This window comes from Myripristis murdjan, chromosome 17 (assembly GCF_902150065.1).
Source record: "Myripristis murdjan chromosome 17, fMyrMur1.1, whole genome shotgun sequence".
Taxonomy (NCBI): domain Eukaryota; kingdom Metazoa; phylum Chordata; class Actinopteri; order Holocentriformes; family Holocentridae; genus Myripristis; species Myripristis murdjan.
This window is the reverse complement of record NC_043996.1, coordinates 13,386,313-13,407,793: the sequence shown is the minus strand read 5'-3', so window position 1 is coordinate 13,407,793 and position 21,481 is coordinate 13,386,313. Positions and strand designations below refer to the sequence as shown.

Sequence of the window (21,481 nt, the reverse complement as noted above, 5' to 3'; positions counted from 1 at the left end):
GTATTACCAAGATGGTCCAAGATACTCCTGCTAAAGCTTCAGAGTCTAAAACCCAACCATGTTACAGAAAAACATACGTAACTATAAAAAACCCCTGTGTAACAATGAATACCAGTAAAGTTTTTTTTTTTTTTACGATGCTGCATGCTTTACAAGTATTTAGTTGTAGTCTTAGATTTCATTATTAATAACTGACCAATGCTAATAAAATAATGTCAGCTAAATTAAGAGGTACAGCTGTTTTTCCAACCTCCTGTAATAAATGTAGTTTATAAACAAACCTTGTGTGGGCCTTTGCAAACCTATTTCAATGGGGGCACTTCTGTCGATACTTGTGGAAGTAGCTGTAAGTGGAGAAAAAGAAGATAATGCATTGATTAATCACAAACTAGCCCACCACAGGTTTCAAAAGCAAAGATAGAGCTCTGTCAGTGAAATGTGTCACCAACATAATGTTCTGGAGAGAAAGAAATGGTGATATAAATAAAGCATGCTGAATTACATTACTACTAAGACAAATTAGGCAGCTAGAATTCTGAAAACTCAACAAGTGGCAGAGACACACAGTAGAAACCACAGAAACTTTCAGTCAAAGATAAAGTTTTACTGAACATTACTTACAACTCTCGCCATTGAGATATGAGAGCAAGCCTTTTCGATCAGGTCTTCTGACAACAGGGATGTTCTCTGTCTATGGAGAACATAAAACATGTAACCCAACACACTGTCAATGTAATTTCAAATAATGTTTATGTTGTCTTGAATTAAGTCAGTGCAATCATCAACCAAGGGACTAAAAGCTTTGAAAGAGAAATGGGAGTTTGTGCTCACACTTAGGAAATGTTTTGACACCAACACTTTTATGCAATGACTTTCTTAAGTCCTGAAGGCACTGAGAGAGTTTCTGACGCCCATCTTGTTTTGGCAGTCTTCTGACACACACTTAAAACACACTTTGGATGTCCAGATGTTAGCATCAACAGACCACTGATCAATCCAACTGGCTTCACAACTACTATGAGAAAGTTAGATCTACTTTATATATTATTAGAAACACGTTTGGCAAGGATGGGAACAATAAATCAAACACACCCCCATAGCCTATGAGGTCACACCCCTTGTTTAGCCTACTTTCTGTGTTGTTGTAATAAAACTGAGCATTGTGAAACATCAGGATTTATTTTGGCACTTTTTGGGGTATGTCTGCCTGCCAAAAAACTGCATTCTGACTAAATCATGTCACCTCAAAACAGTCCTGGAGTAACAATTATGCAGTGCCACACCGCCAACATATCAGAAGCTCTAGTGATAAAGCTGGACTTTATCACTACGGACAATGGGGCAAACATCGTGGCAGTGGAGAACAAGTTGAACTTGCCACGGCTGAACTGCTTTGGTCCCAATTTGCATTTGCCAATGACAAACACAATAGCAAGCCTTATGGTAATAATTATATTAATAATTTTACCCTTGCTCTATTTTTGTAACATATTTCATTACACACTATGTATATAGTCATTGCATAATGGACAATAACTTGTTAAATTACACAATAATTACGGCTCAATGCAGACAGACACATGCACCTAAAAGATTGACCCTAAACAATTTTGTTAATTTATTTTCACTTGACAATTTATATTTTGCCTACAAACAATAACCTAGGCACGGATAAAAGACAATAAGTATGCCTTGCATACTTATTGTGCATCACTGCACTCCTGTGTTCTGCATTTAACAAGTGTTTATTGTTACTGACATATCAGTTTTGTCATGTAAAAAGTAATAATAAACATAATAACAGCCTAAGAATAAGGCTAATTTATACTGCTCTAAAATGAGATAATTTGCTGAATAAAAAAAAATAAAAATAAAAAAAAAACACACTAACACTGCATACGGCACTACTGAGCCACTCTGAATCATACAATCTATACAATCTATACAATCATGCATATACTTCAGCGCCATCTGTATATTGTCATACTCATTCCATATGTATATTTTCACATCTCGTATCTCCTTTCCTTAGGTTAGCCCTTATTGTATTTTTTGAGTCTTTAGTCTTTATAGTCTCTATTGTATATTTTTAGCCTTTATTCTTTTTTTTAGTTAACTTTATTGTATGTTTCTACTGTTGCTGCTGGAACACCAGAATTTCCTTGGTTGGGATCAATAAAGTATATCTATCTATCTATCTATCTATCTATCTATCTATCTATCTATCTATCTATCTATCTATCACAGCAATAGCCCCAGTGTTCTCTCCAGCTCAGCTTAAAAGACCATCCAGGAACCCAAGAAATGATTTATAAGTAACCAAACTGTTGACCTAATGTTAGTCTCTGTGTTTTCTTGCTAAAATGCAATCACAAAGGTTGTGTGTGCACTCCTGATGCTGTGGACTTGAGACATGCAGCTGCTTTCCCCTGTTATCGTCTAGTGACATTAATGTCTATCAACAGCAAAATTTAAAAACTAATTTACCTATTCACCAATTAAATAAATGTGAATAGTGAACCCAACATACACTAGGTAGACATTCACGGCAACTCAGAGACGCTTTTACCAAACAGCTGCTCACCTCCCCGTCCTGTTAACTTTTAGCTGTCTGATAAGAGCAGATTCAGCGTCTCTGCTTCTGTTTTGACGCCTCAAAACTTACACATCCTCAAGGTCGAGGCATCGAGCGTGTGAAAATGCTGGCAGCGCGTTCAGGCCGTAACAGTAAAAAGGCAGGACAATTTTAATAAACATCTGCATGTCACTTACTGCTGCTCTTCGCACATAGGATGGATGGGGGAGATGCACATTGTTGAGCAAGAAGAGGATCGAGTCTAGAGTATAGTACTCTTTGGGTTGCCCCTCTTTTCCAGTTCTGGGGGTAAAAACACACAAACACACATAATTCCTCAAACAGGAGTTGTAGTTTATCTTGTTGTCTAAATTGTACAGTGTAAGTTAAAACATTCAGGTGTATCAATCACTAGAAAATTTAATTTACCTGATCGACTCAGTAAATCACAGCAGAGATTCTGACATCAGTGCAACACAGATGTACACTCACTTTACTAGGCCCACCTGTGCAATCTTATGCAATTTAATGCAACAGCTCTGTCATAAATTCACCCTTTCAATCAAGTTTATGATGTTCAGTTTTTGTTGACACCGTAGAGAATGTGAGAATGCAGTAACTGAGAGTGTTTCTAATTTTTTGTCCTCCCTATTAATATACTATGAGGGGGACAGAATAGTGGAAACAGGTGTCAAGAAAATGCAGCCCAGTACAACAGCAGCACTAACTGTGAGCTCAATGCCAAACATAGAAGTGAATGAACACCTCTGTTACTGTGACAAAAAGAAAACCTGAGCATTATAGGCATCAGAAAGGTAAACTTTATGGCAGAACATGTGCATTGGACTGTATTAGACAGTGCAGGTGTAAGTAATAAAGTGGCCACTGAGTGTATAATCCATTTAGCTAATAACGTTAAGATATCCGCTCCGTGTCAAACTTCACTCGTTAACGCTACTTGACGAAACTTCACTTTTGTTGAAACCACTGTAAATAAGCAGTAACCGCAGCCATTATGGCTCTATGTTATATAAAGCAAGTCCTTCCCATTGAGCCAACGGAGTCCCAAATGCATGAGGAAACAACTTGCTAACTAGCTAATGTTAGCATCACAAAGCTACAGTAGCAAGTTATGCTACGGAGAAATGCCTTCAGCTAAAGTTACGAGGGTATCGGTAACCTTCATAAAAGCGAACAAAAGAGATGCTAAGATCCACAGCATTATGTCAAAGTAATGTGCAAAGGCAAGCACAGGGTGTGTAAAGTTTACAGCAAGCAGAGTGCTCCAGTTGGTATTGTGAGTTAGCGAGGGCTAGCTAACAAGCCGCCCGCCGCCACTAGCAGCAGCGGGCCTACAGCAGCCGTCTGTGCACCCCGTGTCAGCTTCCACTCACCCCCAGATTATGTAGTTGGTCTTGACATTTTTTGGCCAGGAAAACTCCCCGAATATGACTTCATCTCCTTTAGCGACAATTTCTTTTTTCTGTATGTTATACTGTCGAAGAACACTCAACACGTCCGCCATCTTCACTTGTCTTCATGTAAGTGTGTGTTTGCGAAGCCCCCAATTATCAATATCATGCGGCCTCGCAGGATGCCTGTTCTCAGGGAAGTCACTTTTTGCCCACTGTCACTTAACCCCATAGTGTATGTGTGTAAAATTGTGTGTGAAAATGCACATAATTGTTTTACATTTTAACGCTTTGTTCGTGATCTCTTTCTTTTTGAGGACATGTTGACGGAATTCTCCGTTTTTCGCTCCTGTTTTCAAAGTGCAGTTGACTTACATCATGCTTGCAGTTTTATACTTTCGTTAATTTTTCATTTTAACTAAAGCACCAACCCGACTGACTCCTGAGGAGGAAGTCTTCATTTCTCCAGCCTTTTATACACAGAACAGCGCACACATGGCAGGGATTCAGTGCCTTGCTCAAGGACACTTCCACAGGTTTGGTCAAAGGGACTGAATTCCTGCACGAGGATGTCACCTCTAAATTAATTAATTTTCAGAGATAATCAGATGCACAAGTTCATACAAAATATAAGGACAGCAAAACAATGTTTCAAGAGCGGCAAAAAGTATTTATTAGGGGTTTACATTGCCACTACAGTCAAGTACTGCACGTCAAGCAAGGTCAGATACAAGAGACAATAGGATTTAAATCAAGTTGACCATGACAGTAAAAAACTTGTGAACTGTAATACCTCTTCATAACCATCTCTCATCATGTCAGACTTTGGACTACAACATGTGGCATCAAGATTCATGTAATCTCAAATATTCTCTGCTTCTGTACTTTGTAGTTTTCTGACATTTTGTCGAAACATCCCAGGCGGAACTAGAAGCCCAGCATGAATGGAGACAGGATCCGTCACAGTAACATGGTCTGGGTTTATTTTATTTTACTTGTAAAGGGTTGGTTACACCAGAATAGAGGATGAATGACAAGTTCAAAGTATTTATAACAATTACTGTGTAATTAGACGAGGAGCACCACTGTAGTATTCAGTTGTGTTTCCCTAAATTGAAAATTAATTGGCCGCTACCACTAAAAATATTCTAGCACTGTGTATTTATTCAGTATCTGAAGAAATATAAAGCATTGTAATTTAAATCTCTAAAGTGTTACACATGTATTACAAAAGGTACATTCAGTTGTATCTATTACACTGGAAAGGTAGCAATTACCTATGTTAGTTTTTGCATCACTGACATTCTTACATTGCTGTTAAGAAAAAAAATAATAATAATACAGAAACATTACTGTGCTAGCAGCTTCAGTCTTGGTAAACTGTTGTTAAATAGCTTTCATTTGACCTTTCTGAAGAGAATACAACAATTGAAAAAGCCCATTAGTGATGCATAGAAATCAGATTAAAAATGATGGGAGCAAATCCATCTCTCCAACTTACAGTAAACTCTGACACACGGTCCCAAACATTGGCATCACTGTTCTCAAGGGACAACCCAAAATAACCTTTATTCAGTATCACACATTTAAGAGCACCAAGGGTATTTTACAAAATGAATTTCACAAGAGCAGAAGGAAAGCTCAATTTGAAAACAAAAAAAGTCAAATAAAAATGCTATATTGGTATAGGGAGGCATAGTGTAATACATTGGTTGAGAATTTTGACCAGGCTGTAAGGAAAAAAACAACCACCGATCATTGGGATTCTTGACACGTGCTGTTGCTGTTACTTTCCTGTAAGCGTTACCTTTCTCAAGTCATTCTCAAATCAAAGGATTTTTACAGAATACCCAGGAAAAAAACAACTGAGGTATATTCTGTTGCCCCTTGGTGCTTTACTTTGTTTTGATTCCACTTAACTGCAATCATTTACAATAATGCTACATACAACAGAAGGACAGGCTTCCAAGGTTTAAAAAGCCTCTACCTTCAGATCAAACTTGCTAAGTCATACCATAGATATACAACAGAAACTACAGTAAAACCCTTCTAAGAAAAACCTACAGCTGACCTACGCCTCTAACATTATACAGGTCTGTTGCACCGTTGCTCTTTGATCCAAATGACTTCATGTGCCTGGTTCTTATTAGAAATGAGTAGAATTCAGTCTTGAAAGGGTCGTCGCCCACTTCTTGGTGTGTTACTTTGCATTGAGAACTAGTAAAATTCACACAGCACATTATACCGTGTGCTGTTTGCATTAAAACTCTAATAGCATGATATACAATGGCATATCAGTGTTGTAACTTATCACTTCCTTCCCAAATTTCAGGAAAATAAATGCACATAACAATTAAAGAGTGTTGTCCAGCCTGCTGGACACGTCGTCAATTGACTTGTAAGCAATACAATATAAAAACAAATCAGAATTGTAAATGTCAACATGTTTTGGATTAGTGCTGTTTTAGGGCACTCTACATGCTAAGTAAAGTTTGTCCACTTTGTGCCATTTTTTTTTGTACTCTATCAATATGATTCAGAGACTGTCCTCATGTTTTAATCAGATCAGATCCTGGGCTAGGTTGCGGATGATGCTTACAGCTCCAACATCGAAGCCACAGATGTTCAGTAAACCCCTGTCCTCTGTGTCTGCGATGGCGTGTCCAATGGAAGTCAAGCCACACATCACCAACTTGGAAAAGGCTCCCGATTTCTAGACAACAGACAAAAACATTATTTAGGTTTTTTCTTTTGTTTTGAGTGATTTTTCTTTTGCAAAAAATGTGAATACATACATAAGTTTACTCGGAAATAGATTTAAATGGTCAGTTAATTACATCACAGATCTCTGGGGATAAATTCTTGTTCACAAAAAATGAAAAGACAAAAGCAATAAAAAAAATATTTAATATAAAATCATTACATTATATAAATTATATATTCTGACATAAAAACCCATGTTATATTTTTGAGTAATTTTTACATTACCTTTAAAAAAAAATCCGAAAATGTTATTTACACAAAATTAAAAAGGTCTATGATTTAGCTTACATATAATAAATGTATTAAAGTGTCATCAAGTTTGACATCTGCTGTGGTATAGCATAAACATGAAAAAAGGCCTGATGAATCTGATGAGTCTGTACCTGCTGAAGAACAATGAATTTTACCTTATTTTTGTGCAATCCTAATTTCAAAAACAATCTTTATCTGAAAAACTAGTATTAAATGCACTAGCATTAAAAGGAGACAAATGAGTGAACTCACTTGTCTGTGCTTCTTTAGCATTTCCACTGGGCTGGCGGGACATGTCCACACCGGGTTGTTGGACAATATGACAAACACATCCACAGCTTTCCCGTTCTCTGTGGCCCACGTGATGGGAAGGGTGCAGTCTGTGCTTCCACTGGGGATCTGACACACATGGTAGATATCACAGATACATCAGCCATGAAGCAAAAATGTTCAATGAAGTCAAGAGGAACGCAATTCGTGGTCTAAATTTGACCTTTAATTATTAAAGCCAAGACTTTAATAACTCACACTAGGTGGATGGTCACTGATGGTTATAAAAATGTCCTTTTTCTTTAAAATAAACAGATTTCTGACAATGAGGCTCAAAGTGTCAGTAACTTTAATTCATTTCTCATTTTTGAGACCTTAGCATGCCGTACCTTAACCAGTTCAGCTGTGACTTGAGCGAGAGTCATGTCAGCAGAGATTGTGCAGGGAACCAAAGCTCCTTCAGAGTAGATGAGGATCTGCGCGTCTGCTTCTGTCCTTGCAATAACCTTTATCAAACACCAAGTCATTATTAAAGTGTGTAGCAGGCCCATTTTAAAAAGCAAAACTCTTCAACTTGTGCAAAAAAACTTCAAGAACTGATGAAAATATTCCTACTTATTATTACTCAACTAAGCCTAGAACAAGGTGTCTACACCTGCCTATTAAATTCCAAAACTTTTCCAGAACTATATACTAAATTTCCCTGACTGTATTTCTGTGATGTAATGAATAAAGCAACCTGTACAAATAAAATACACCACATAGCAACCGTCATGTCTCTTGATTGGCTGGTTTCCTATGACGAATAACACAAATGCTGATTTTGAGGAAATTACCATATCTTACATCTTGACGACTTGTCGGGAATACAATCTTTTCCAATACTTTTCCAAAACTTTAAGAACACTTCATCATTTCCCAAAACATGCCCACGCCTGGAAAACACATTTCCAAATTCCATGACTTTTCCAGGATTTTCTTAACCATAGAAACTTTACTACAATGATCATTTTAATGGCATGCCTCGCAGCTAAAATAGTTGGAGGGCCTCTGGGCTCAAGATGATGACACTGCTTTTGGAATGTCAGAGGAATCCACAGTATGCGTCAACAGACCCGTTCCTTGACCCCGGCTTCCTCCAAAGATGGGCCAGCATTACACAAGCTTAAAGAAACAGCTGCGCTGACTGGAACACCAATTACCCTAACAGTCGGTGTAGTTATCTAGCACCAGGATTGTCTTACCATGGTGATGGCTGCAGCAGCAACAGCAGTGCTGAGTGATGTCCCCGGGATGACGCTGCTCAGCGATGTGCTGACGTCCACTGCCACTGCAAACCTTTTACCCACAGGCTCCACGTTCTGAGGACAAAACCGCAACAGTGCAAACGATCAGTTGTTAGCAAATGCTTTTGGCTGCGGTCTTGTTTGATGGTCAGTCAGAAGTTGTGAGAACCAAAAGCGCCTACCATGAAACACTTGTAAAAGGCAGAGTCCAGGGCTTTGAGGATGCTGCTGTCTGGTTCCCATTTTGTTTTGCCTCGATAGCCTTGGCCTCTTTTGTAGTTTTCAATGGCCAAGAGGATGCTGAAAGGGTGAATCTTGGCCTGGAGATTTTAAGACAGATGGTAAATATTTAAACAATGACTAGAAATTTATACCATTATCGTCATTCTGTTGACTGTGAAACAGATGAGACAATAGCACTTCTGATACAAAGAGCCAGAGCTGGAGGTCTTACCTTTTTAAGTGTGGTCTCATTCTGAATCCTTTCACAAACAGCTGCCATGTCCGAGCTCCCTGGCTCCAGGACTTTGTCTGCTGTCATCTTACCCAAGATCCTTAGCATTGATGTCAGAGGCATTTCCTTCAACAAAGCTCTCCATACCTACAGAAAAAAACCTCACATCAAGTAAATGCATATATCAGACTGATCCAATTTATTATGTTTCTAATTATGATACTTTAATAATAATATAAAAGTATGATGATAGTAAGAGGCACAGCAAGCAGAACCTTCAATGTGAATTCACAGCCTTTCATTAATTCATCGTCACTTGATCACAAAATCTTCTTGCTCAATATTCTAAAAAAAAAAATGCATGACTCACTTGTTTGGACTTCAGGTGGTCTGTCAGTAGTTGCTCCCTCTCCAGTCTGTGTTCCTCTATTAAATTGATGACCTCTATTTCATCACAGGTGTGCTTGACCTTCTCCACCACTTCAAGATATGAAAGCACTTTGACAACCTCTTCCGAGTTCTCTTTGTCTGCATATGCAACCTGGACTTCTTTCCATCCTTTTGTTACATATTTACTGATCAAAGCAATTGCTGAAAGCACAAAAAATAGAACCATGGTTATCTTACCAAACATATCTCTATCTCTATAGATGCAATATTTAAACTGCACTGTATACTGCTTGTACTCTTTTTTTTTTTTAGCTTTTCATTTATTGCTGTCACTTTTAATAATTGTCTTATGTTGTGTGTACTTTTAATCTTTTAATCTTGTGCCTTGGTGCTTTTATGAGAGTCCCAAACTCAATTTCTTTGTAGAAACTAATATGACAATAAACTTCCTTATGTCCTTATCTGTTTATGTGGATTTTATTAGCCTCTTGAATGAGATTACATTTAAAATTAACCAACAAAATATGCACCTCACAGCATATAAATCAGAACAGATTTTTTTTTTGTATACTCACTTTCATGGGCTGGCTTTGTGTGGGACAGCCTGAGCAGATCCTGGTGGGACCAGCCTTCTCTCTGTTTACATTTGGTCACAGCCAGAGCTAGACTCATGGCATCCTGCTCATTGTACCAATCTGACACGGCTTTTCTCAGGGCACGTCCCCAAATCCCACACTTCATGCCCTCTTTCAATTCCTTCTTGTACTGGATGAAGGAAAACAGGTGAGCGGGGACCCGACAGACTTCCTTCAGGGCTTTGAACGCCGCCTGCCTGGTTTTCAGCTCAGAGTGCTGAGAGCACAAAGCCAAGGCAAAGAGCGAGGGGTTGAGTCTGACAGCTCTCCCATCCTCAGTGAACCTCTTAATCTCCTCCACCACCTCGCAGCCACGGCCCTCCTGGAGCAGGGCGAGCAGGGCTCCTGCACTCTCCACGCTGAGCCGACACTCGTCCCTGGCAGTGTATATGTCTCCCTCCGAACCGTAGCAGAGGAAACGGCACAGCCTGGCCTTGTCACTCAGCTCCCATGGACAGTCATTACCTGTTGAGTTTGGGGTGTGGTTGCCTGGTGGTGATGTTGCTGTCATAGTACTTCCCGAAGGCTCCATTGTAACTCTATTGAAAGACTAAAACAGATGTGGCAGACTGGGTAAGTAAACTTTTTGATGGAGTGACCACAGTGATTTCTATATCTCACATTACCCAACCCTTAAAAACTCCTACCAAACAAACTGACGCTGTACAGATTTTTTTTTTTTTTTTTTTTTTTTTTTTTTTAACCATCAAGACTGGTTATTTCACCAATCCCAGCCACAACCGAGATTTACCAGCATTGCATTGATGCATCATTATTTGTGATCGGATTACACACCACAGTAAAGGCTTGTAACTTCACAAAACCAGACATAACGCCATGTTGGATTACAGTTTGAGCCCTGTAGTCAGTTCTCGCTGGCCAGACACCTTTGTCGCTGATGTCGGCCTCGCTAAACATGCCAGATAACACTGACTTAGCTGGCAACCAATGTTACTCGTTAGCTTTCTCGACTGACAGAAATAGCGTCAAGCCGATTACAGCCCATGATAATCATAAGACAGATAATAAAGGAACCAATGATGGCTACACGGGGCAGCTCGCAGCAGGTGGTCTGGCCGCAACTTTAGCCCAAAATAATGTTGACGCCGGCCGCAATAACAACCTCGTTAACTGCTAGCTAACGTTAAGTTAACCTTGCTAGCAGTTAGCAGAGCAGAGGAATCTGAGCGATGCAGCGGAGAACAAAGTTAGCCAACCGGCTTAGCTGCCGGGACAATTAGTATTAGCCTGGTGCTCATCTAGCGAAAAACAAAACCCTGTTAACTTGTTATATGATGTCGGATGGTCGCTATCCGTTCTATAATTCACCACAAACCAACAGAGCCACATCCTGGCTTACATCCTAACCAGAAAGCTGAGCTAGCCAACCTGATGCAGTCCGCCCGGGATGGGCAGCTAGCTGGTTATCTGCCCTAACCTAGCTCCACTGCATTAGCTTTGTTTATTTAACAACCAGCATGCTTTTACCGACATGAGCAAGATATTTTGATCATTACCAGTTAAATGATGTTCCCGTGGCGTTTCACAGCGAAACTTACAGCGGTATATGTGCACAGGAGTGAAAGTTTTAGATGTGGGTGTGAAAGCCGTCCCCACTCCCCTCTGGAATCCGACGAGCAGCGAGACAGCCAGGCGGTGCCGAGGTGGCTGCTGGGATACAGTGTCCTGCGCCCTGATTGACTACAGACCAGCTACTGACCCGCTGCCCACCGCGTGCATCACACTGCCACAGCTGGTCGGGACCGTGCACACCGTCTGCTGTCATTATCATTAAAGGTGCTGTGCTGTTTGATTTATAACATGAAATAGTTGAAGGACTGTAAACCCGCAATCTCCCATAAACTGAGCCAGACATCTCCACTCAACTCCAATCACTCATGGTGTGATCTGACTGAGTTCATTCAATCTGCTGAATGCACACTCTGTTCAGAGAAAATTCACTTTTCTCTTGATGTAGATCCCTGGTGAAACCATATACACGGGATTTCAAAACTTTTAAACAACAAATCTCCTTTATGTGGCCATGTACTGGACAAATAAGAGTTAATTTGGTGATTGAGAATCATAAAATCACCTGATTCTTTTTAGTTCAAGTATATTCTATAAATTGTCTGAGTGTTTTAAATCAGTTTCAGTCATCTGAGTTTTATTATGCCATGGTTCCTCAGGTTTTCAAGTCATTATTTCTGTAAAAGTGTGTGAAACCATTTTGCCATTATCTACTCCTTGAGGTGGGATCAAAATTATCCTCATTTTTTATTTTTTTTAATCTATCCAGATTCTTCCCTTGAGTTTTGAAAAACCTAAAGACAACATTTAACCCTGTTTCAAGGCTGGATTCATCTGCAAAATCCAAGTCCCAATCTTCATGAACAGAAACTTTGTAATCTGTTTTGAAAAGTCCTAGTTTTCACATAATCCAATCAGATCACTTTTATCACGAACGATGGATTTGGAAAAACAGTCCCAGATGAAGCAGGATGGATGTGTTATGGACCAGCTGTTTTTAAGAACAGTTCAATGTAAGGCACACCTGTATTAGTGTGTTTTGATCAGCAAACCAAGGGTGTAACTTTACTTCTTTTTCCTCTCCTTCTCTTCCTCCCCAGTCTTTTCATACCCACAATCACAATAATTACCATGAACTTCTGCATCCACGTCCTCAAAGGATCCTTGTCAAAGAACAAGAAATTAAAAACACAGAAGTGACAGAAAAAAATATCATCCTAAAAACTACACTTTGTTTGTAAATTAGGACTTTTCTGTGATGTCAGGTAAAAGAGACTCCCTATTACCATAGAAAGACTGAGTAGTAAGGAGACTGCTTAATGATGCATGATTTATACCATAATTAAAAGAATCGTTTAATTTGAAATAAGCACGACCGGATAGGCTATCACAAAAGAAACATAATGAGGCGTCGGATATTTTGGAGATGCTTAAGAGAGATAATGTATCTGGTGCGACATGCCCACTCAGTTTGAATATATAATGCTAGTGCCTATGACTCTGTTGTCTTGTTCTTTCACCACCAGAGGACATTGCTCTTCAATCTATTAAATGCAAGAATGAAGCAGTAAGCTCCAGATAGCATAAAATTTAAGTAGTGGCACTGCAACCGTGTCTGCTGGATTTTCTTGTTCATTTTATTTTAATTGAAGACATTTTGGCAAACTGGCTGATACTGTATGGACTGACAGTGTAGTTAGAAATGAAATGGCATGTCTGTGTTCATAGTGCTGAAGAAAAGGGCGATTGTTTTAGTCACAGTGTGATTTAAAATTAAGATATATTATTCTCCATCCCACCAAAAATTGTTTTACTCACTGATGTATTGAAAAAAGCCCTAACTGGCTCTTTGAGGGAAAGTTACTACCTTTTTCATGTGATAGTCAAATGGCACTTTGACTGTAGCTATTCTAAGAATTATCTTATGCAACAGCAAGTTGTTGTTGATTTATCTGATAAAGAAATTATGTAACTTTTTATATAATCCATTCATTCAGCATTAGTGGAGGTTAACTTTAGTTGGTGTTTATCTAGACGAGAGAGTCTGATGATGGTCACTGTCATGTGAAAACAAAAATGGAAACTATCTATTAACCCCTTGTCATGAGTGTTATGTGCTATATCAATGAAATTTTTGTATCGTATCATTTAAATAAAACGTGTATGTGCAAAATATATATGCACATCATGATCGTCTTCTTCTCAGCACAAATTCAAGCTCTTTGCACCAAGTTAAATTTACTGTGTAGGTTCTCCCAGGCACCATCAGGTGGCAGTAGCACATCATGTGTGCGGATGCAGGATGTGCATTTTGAAACTGGAGAGGCCCAGTTAGTCTTTTGTAAATCCTCCCAGTGTCTGCATCTCTCATCTTTAGCAACATTTCAAAAGTTAGCAAAAAAAATTCTGCATACATGGCAAGAAGCAGACTGTTTTTAATTGCCAAACATAGTTTTGACATGCAAACATGATAAAGAATTGTCAGTCCTGCTGCAATCAGGTGGTGATCCATAAATATTCAAGTTCACGTCCAGATTAGGCAAAGACATCACCTCATTCAGCCAAAAGTGCCACAGAAGAAAATAAAGCATGAATTCTAGTGTTGGTGATGTCTTGTGCCCCAGGTAGTCTGTATGTGCTGTCCAGATTAAATCCACGTCAGGGACCAGCGCTGCCTTTCAGTCTCACACCACATTATCATTGTCACTGCTTTGTAAAGCAATGTTTCTGGCAAAAGAAGTGTCTGCACAGTGTCTATCAGCAGTCCAGTGGCAGCGCGACACCTGATGTCAACAGCAACCTCTATGGCATCAGCCGCTGTGTCTGGGGTTCAAGTCATTTTGCAGGCGGATGGGTTTTGAATCATGCTGCAGTCGATCTTCATCTTGAAGGCCTTGCGGTGCTTCCCAAGGCTCCTGGGCTTAGCGGCAGCATCAAGCAGGTCTTTGTATTGGTCAGACTTGATGAAGCGTGGGAAGGAATCATTCTCCATTAGACTGTATATTTTCTTCTGTGCCAGAGCAAAACATGATGGGCTTGGGTGCTGGATGTTCTGGGTGGTGATTTCTCTGGTGTAGAAATCCAAGTTGATCTGAAACGATGCAAAGTGGCCAGTCTTGACAATCAGTAAAAATGGTAAATCCAGTCATAGAAAGTTACTGGAGTTTGTTGATTATTTTAGCACAACGATACATATCTGTGTATTTTCAAATGACTGCTGGAGCTAGTCTGACTTTCGAAGCACTGACTACAACATGCGGAAACTGAAACGCGTTTTTTTAATTATAATACTTTACTTAAAAATCTACTCTTTTGCACCGAATGTCTCCCCTTTTACCTCTCTAGGAGACTCAGTCCTGACGAACTCTTCGTAAATGTTTGTTGCTCTCCAGATTAGCTCATCTGGATTGTTGAGAGTTTTGAAATCCTCACAGGCCAGCCAAAAGTCAAGGTTCTCCTCGCAAAACTCTGACTTCAGGAAGTCCCGAAATGCCACTTGCCCACCTTGTACAAAGAAGATTACAGAAAAAGAAAATCACTTTATTAAAAGAATCGCTCAACAGTCACAATACTATTTCTGCATCACTTGAAAGCAGATTTAAATTACTTTTCTGGGAAAGGAGGGTCTCAAGAGAATCTTCCATTAGGCTTGTTTCACTTGCTGATTGCCTGCACAGGGAGGAAAAGGACATTTTTTGTGTCACATATGAGAGTTTCAGCATTAACAGGCCTACTACTACTTATCACAAAATAGACAAATGATCAAATTCACATCACACCTTTTGAAGTTCTTCCTTGGGGACGGACAGTGGACAAAGTTGTGTATTCTGGATTTCCATGCTGGCCTTCAGGAGAGAGTATTAAAGCGTTAAAACACTCCCAGGAGGATTATACAAGAGCTTCATCATATTGCAAAAGAGACATACTTACATTGTCTTAGTCTCGTGGACATCCAGAGAAGCTGTCTTACAGAACACATCCATGCCAGAAATGTGAATAAGTTTAGCTATGCTGCGACTGCGTGCCTTTCCAGCATTTGTGCTATTTTCTGCTGTTTTCTCTGCTTATAGTTGCTGTATTGAATCCTTGGAGGAACCTTCCTTACATTTCCTTGTTCTGCAAGGTAGCAGTGGAACTAGCCATCCAGACAGCTTCATCACCTAGCTTCTGATTGGCTCCTCTTGCTGATCAGGACCAAACCCACGGTGAAGTCTGAGATCCACTGGTGATGACGAGACACTGAGCTTTTCCCCTGTAGCCACATTCCGATGAATTTCTTAACTCGTGCCTTGCTATCTTTAACCTGCGTTGACATGCAGCCTCTTTGTTATGTACTGTAAATAGACGGAGCCACATGAATGCCAAGTGCGTCAAACCTTATGCTCTTACTTATTGTTTAATTATAGAACAAAACATCACTGTGTATCACCACCCTCATTGCATCCTCCACAGTTAAATGCATTATATTGGGGTCTGAAAAAATAGCCAGTTTGCACGTCATTTGGGCCAGCGTGATTTCTTCTATTCTTAGCGGTCTCAGTTTGTCAGGTTTAGTGGTCATGAGTCTGTCCGTGTAGGCTCATTCTCTCTCTATCTGGTTTATCACCTTGCCCAGTTTAAGAGGAAGTTTTTTTTTTTTTTATCACGAATAACAAGTTCATCACTGTAAATGACTGTCACATTGTTAATGCATGTTAAGCACTTAAAAGTGATGAGCTTCACTTGTACCCAACTTTCCCAGAGGGCACTGCCGATTTACGTACAGTCACATTTTCCTTCTTAAACATAATGGCTTGTAATTTAAAGAGGCTTTCCTCGCAGCTTCCTTCAGACATTTTCATGTTCTCAGGTATAATAGCTCAGTATATTAGAAAGCTGTACATCACCTCTGTAAATGCTTCAGTTTAAACGGATTAATTCAAAAAACTGTCACATTGTTAATACTGTACATGTTAAGCACTTATAAGTGATTAGCTCCACTCGTACCAACCCTCCCTGAATATAGCTCTGCTTTATTGCCACTTTACAAACTGCCAACCACTGCCTACAGTTTGTAATATAAAGAGGCTTTCCTTGAAGCCTCCTTCAGCAATTTTAATTTTCTCAGGTATTAAGATAAGATAAGATAAGATAAGATATGCCTTTATTTATCCCACAATGGGGAAATTCCCAGTGTTGACAACAGCAGTACACGCACACACACACACCATGCCCTCAGTGCACATAAGTGCACTGTATAAAAAATAAGAGTAAAAAATATAAAAATATACAAATTAAAAGGATATAAAAAGAGGATATGTAGGTATACATATGTACAATATACAAGTATACAGTGGCAGTGTGAATAGTGCAAATAAATATGCATTAATATGCACATGTGGTGCAGTTATGGTGGGATATGTAAGTGTACATAAACACAATATACATAGTAATATACACAGTATACATATATTAACAGAAGCAGAATATATTGTATTCTGCTTGTATGTATGAATGTATTATGTCTGGGATTGACCAATAACATAAGCTATTCAAGTCATAAAACAAAAACAAATCTGACCTCACCAATGAGGAAACTTTTTTTTCCTCAGTTCCAAAACACCACCTCTCTTATTAATGGAATATTGTTATACTTTTATGTTATAATCTTGAAATTCTTTAAAGTCATAATACAAAAAAATGCATGTACATGCGTTTTTAAGCAGCGACGTTTCATTCTGGTAGACAAATCCGTCCTGCCAGTGGTGCCTCACAATCTGTCTTAGTGCTCATTTTACAAAATCATAACAATTTTCTTTTCTTGATTGTATATTCCAAAAATGACTTCTGTTTAATAGAAGTTGTAGAAACCCTGACTGAACTTCACACTGTGCTTAGTTGCAATCAAGTGCTTCAAAGAGAAAGGTTGCAAATAAATGATTAGCATTCATGACGACAGTTCAGTTCAGAGATGAAATGTTGTTTTCTTTTGTGTTTTCACCACATCAACCTTATAATGGGTAAATAGAACAATACAAAGAATTTGGAAAGATGCAAAATCCAATTTTAAAGGTAAATAGCCGTCTCAGTTGAACTTTCAAGCAGTGACGCTAGCTAAACTTTTCTTTTAGGAAGATGTTTAGTCTTACTTTTTCTGACACTGTTCCAAATGATATTTTTAGTTTCCTCACAGCTGTTTTTGATAAGACATTTTTAACACATTGCTACACGCCAATGAGGGTTTCTATTTTAACACACCAATCACTGCAAGAGTAAGCCTCTGTGAGTTAATGCTTGGTATGCAGTTTGTGGAATGTGAACACGAAGCGTTGCACAGGAAGTGGATGAAAGAGCTGACATAGCTCACATAACCCAAACAAAGACAGGTAGCCATGTTACAGTATGAACCCGGAGTAGGAAGAGCGGAAACCTGTGAGCGAAAACCCAACGCTCTACACTGTAAAACTCTTAAGTTCCTGTAATCTGAATTCAGATGAAATGATGCATGAGTTTGACCTATAAACATTACTTTGACACAGCAAAAATGATCTTCCCAAACTGAATCAAGAAGTGTATGTTAAAATGGGAAGGGGTTTTCCAGATGGGGTGAGATAATTTCAGTTGATATCCCCGCAAATCATCCGGCCTCAACAACTCAACAGCATTTCATCAGTGTTCCTTATTTAAAGATATCAATCAATCTTTATTTATATAGCGTCAAATCACAACGAAAGTTATCTCATGACGCTTTACAGGTAGAGCAGGTAGAAATCACGCTCTACAAATTACAGAAGAAAAAAACAAAGAAACCCAACAGATTCCCCCCTGAGCATGCTCTTGGCGACAGTGGCGAGGTAAAACTCCCCTTTAAAGGGAAGAACCCTAAGGTAGAACCAAGACTCAGGGCGGACGGTCATCTACCTCGACCGGTTGGGTGGAGAGGGGAGAGAGAGAGAGAGACAAAGAGACAGAGACAGGGAGATAAGGACAAACTGGGGCAAATGACAACATCAGAACAACAGAATATCCTGACAGGTAATCTAGATGGTAGTGACACACAGCATCCAGCCTTCTCGTCTGCAGCTGGATGACCTTCCAGGATGAGCAGGACAGTATGGCTTAGACAAGACACTGAAAGCACAACGAACGCAAAAGGGGCAGAGGACTCTGAAACAATAACATGCACTGAGTAGCGTGTGCTGACTAGTTCTTGTCAGCACACGTGCAGCAGCGTTCTGGACCAACTGGAGAGTCTTTAACGACTTGCTGGTACAGCTTGATAATAAGGAGTTACATGATATAGATCATAGTTTATGGAAAAGTTAGACTGCAACAAGTGAAATGATCTAACTCACTTTCCTAAAAATATAAGACTCGATGCTGAAGTGAGAATGAGACCATATGACTTGTTGAGAATGACATTTTCTACATTGCTTTCACATTATTGAGGTCACGTCTGAGGAAGGAAGTAGCAAAAATCCAGACAGCGCAGTAAAGTGAAACACAATATCTAGGTCCCCATCCGCATAATACACCAGACAAAACCAATACAACCGTTCCAGATTAGAGAACTGGGTGACGGAAAGTACGCCTGTTATTGTCTCTGTTGTGATAATGTGACTTTTAGAGAAAACCGTCATTATCTTTTATCCTCAGTTTCAGTACCACCACAATTATCCCTGGAAGCCTCTGCTGTATGCTGTGCTGTTTCAATAAAATAATGTGGTAAATAACATGTGTAGCATCTTATCTCTGTGCTGTGCTAAAGTTAGAAGTTAAATGACCCCCACGGATAGACAGATATAGAGCCACAATTTGCATGATGTTCCTCAAACACCGTTAATTGGGGCACATGTTGGTTCATGTGTTAGTTTTGAATTTTATTGCAATGCTAGCCCTGTTGATGACTGTGCCTCTGAATGTGGAATTTTTTTTTATTTATTTTTTTTTTTTTACAGCTCTTCATTTGCAAGTGGTAAATTCACATCAGGACAACACATGGGCTCAGTGGCTGCCACTTGCAGTGAGTAGCCATCATATCTCCTGTGGGTGCTGCAGTTTCCTCTATCAGTCCAAAGTCGTGCAAGTTACCTGGAGGCTGTACAGAACCGCTCTAAATAGATGCACATGGATCTGTGAGCGAGGGTCTGTATTTGCCGTGTGACAGACTGATGAGCTGCCCATGATGTCATCACCACTCATTACCCACTCCCATAACCCATAATCAGAATAAGCAGGTAAAACACTAAATTTACTAAACACAAAAGTTAACTTCACATTTGAACAACTCACTTACACTACTCACAAAAAGTTAGGGATATTTGGCTTTTGGGTGAAATTTATGGAAAATATAAAATGTTCACGCTACAATGATATTATATCATGAAAGTAGGGCATTTAAGTAGAAGCATACACTGGTGATTTCCTCATCTCAAACAATTTCTTGAAACAAAAGCCAACAACAGTGGTGGATATACCACAACAAAAAATGTCAGTGTCAATAACTTGTCATGTGCCCTTGAGCATCAATTACAGCTTGACAACGACGTCTCATGCTGTTCACAAGTCGACTTATTGTCTGCTGAGGCATGGCATCCCACTCTTCTTGAAGGGCGGCCCTCAGGACATTGAGGTTCTGGGGTACAGAGCTCCAAGCCTCTACACGGCCACTCAGCTGATTCCATAGGTTTTCTATGGGATGCAGGTCTGGAGAAAGTGCAGGCCACTCCATTTGAGGTACCCCAGTCTCCAGCAGCCATTCCCTAATGATACGACCTCGATGAGCTGGAGCATCAAACACCTGATGTGAATTTTGCCGTTAAACTCCTTGTTAGAGAACAGCAACTTGTGCAAAAAGTACTGAAACATTGAACAGTTGGACATGTGCATTCAAAAGTTTACAGAAGGTCACATTAAGTTCACCCGTAAAGGTTATAATGCATTTTAGGTTCATCCTGAAATTTCACCCGAAAGCCGAATATCCCTAACTTTTTGTGAGTAGTGTATATCAACTCATCTAGCAAGTTTTGGGAAAAGGTTCAATACCTGTGATACCCTCTTTCTTTTGTAATCTCACCTGATTGTAACGTACAATGGTAAATTAAAGGAATACTGCAATGTTTTGGGCAAAATTCTGACGTAACCAGACTGAGACAAGATGTCGAATTTCACCTCTGTATGTCCAGTGGTTCTGTTCCTAAGGGTAGCATTTCGTGTTAGCTTAGCATAAAGACTTGAAGTCTATAGGAGCCGTTAGCTTGGCTCTGTCAAAGTAAAAAAAAAATCAACCTTACAGCAACTCTGAAGCTGTCTTATTTACACAGTGTATATTGTCTATTTGAAATAAATGTCTTTGAATATTAAGAAAAGAATGAGCATCATTTTAGGATAATTTAATATGTGCTGGATCTTCATATACTTTCAGTGACGCATGGATCACTGTGATAAATGGAAGGATAAATGTGTTTAACGGCAACAGTTCCACCATCTAACTTCTACTAAAATGACTCACATTTTTTAAAAAGGTTCATTTATACATTTTGACAGAACTAAGCTAATGACTCCCATAGATCTTGAGTATTTATGCTAAGCTAAAATGAAATGCTACCATAGGAGCCAAACCACTGGACAAACAGAAGTGAAAATGCTATCAAACACTGTGTCTCAGTCTGGGTCAGTTGGCAAAAGGGTATTTTGCCAAAAGTGTTGGAGTATTCCTTTAAATCCCTGTGAAACCCTCTTTCATTTGTAATGTCACTTGACTGGAATATACCCTGGTAAGTTAAGGGAAATAAGTATGTAAAACCAACAAACAAACCAAAAAAAGTACATTAATGTTGTTTCTCTTTGCATCCTGCGGGACTAATTTGTCAACACAGTGGTTCTCTTGTTAAGTACAGCTGGAAAAATTCATGCAAATTCCTATATGCACGAGA

At 39.3% G+C, this 21,481-nt stretch overlaps 3 protein-coding genes across 5 annotated transcripts in view; all 3 read right to left on the bottom strand.

Annotated features, from left to right (window-relative positions):
- The window catches only part of cdc73 (cell division cycle 73, Paf1/RNA polymerase II complex component, homolog (S. cerevisiae)), a 31,993-nt gene extending 27,860 nt beyond the window's left edge, over nt 1–4,133 (bottom strand). Inside the window, exons 1-4 of the mRNA XM_030074388.1 lie at nt 3,970–4,133; nt 2,773–2,878; nt 622–691; nt 282–344 (exon numbers count right to left, since the gene is read on the bottom strand). Coding sequence (XP_029930248.1) covers nt 282–344; nt 622–691; nt 2,773–2,878; nt 3,970–4,100 — 370 coding nt within the window. The 5' untranslated portion in view covers nt 4,101–4,133. The remainder of the gene's footprint in view (nt 1–281; nt 345–621; nt 692–2,772; nt 2,879–3,969) is intronic.
- Nucleotides 4,134–4,636: 503 nt separating this feature from the next.
- Nucleotides 4,637–11,741, bottom strand: ro60 (Ro60, Y RNA binding protein). Of its 3 annotated transcripts, none has more exons than XM_030074439.1 (9): nt 11,597–11,741; nt 9,978–10,587; nt 9,383–9,603; nt 9,013–9,159; nt 8,741–8,878; nt 8,517–8,633; nt 7,662–7,778; nt 7,255–7,401; nt 4,637–6,700 (listed from the first exon to the last, which is right to left on the bottom strand). In XM_030074439.1, exons 2-9 carry the CDS (start codon nt 10,567–10,569, stop codon nt 6,548–6,550), a joined length of 1,632 nt encoding a protein of 543 aa, XP_029930299.1. In that variant the 5' UTR covers nt 10,570–10,587; nt 11,597–11,741; the 3' UTR covers nt 4,637–6,547. The 3 variants fall into 3 exon arrangements, with proteins under 3 accessions (XP_029930299.1, XP_029930298.1, XP_029930297.1); XM_030074438.1 differs by having other exon boundaries at nt 11,555–11,699; XM_030074437.1 differs by lacking the exon at nt 11,597–11,741 and adding an exon at nt 10,742–11,456.
- A 2,247-nt stretch (nt 11,742–13,988) lies between these two features.
- LOC115375236 (regulator of G-protein signaling 21-like) lies at nt 13,989–15,671 on the bottom strand. Its single transcript, XM_030074634.1, has 5 exons — nt 15,498–15,671; nt 15,347–15,412; nt 15,175–15,236; nt 14,905–15,071; nt 13,989–14,658 (listed from the first exon to the last, which is right to left on the bottom strand). Exons 1-5 carry the CDS (start codon nt 15,548–15,550, stop codon nt 14,398–14,400), a joined length of 609 nt encoding a protein of 202 aa, XP_029930494.1. The 5' UTR covers nt 15,551–15,671; the 3' UTR covers nt 13,989–14,397.
- Between the last annotated feature and the right edge of the window lie 5,810 nt (nt 15,672–21,481).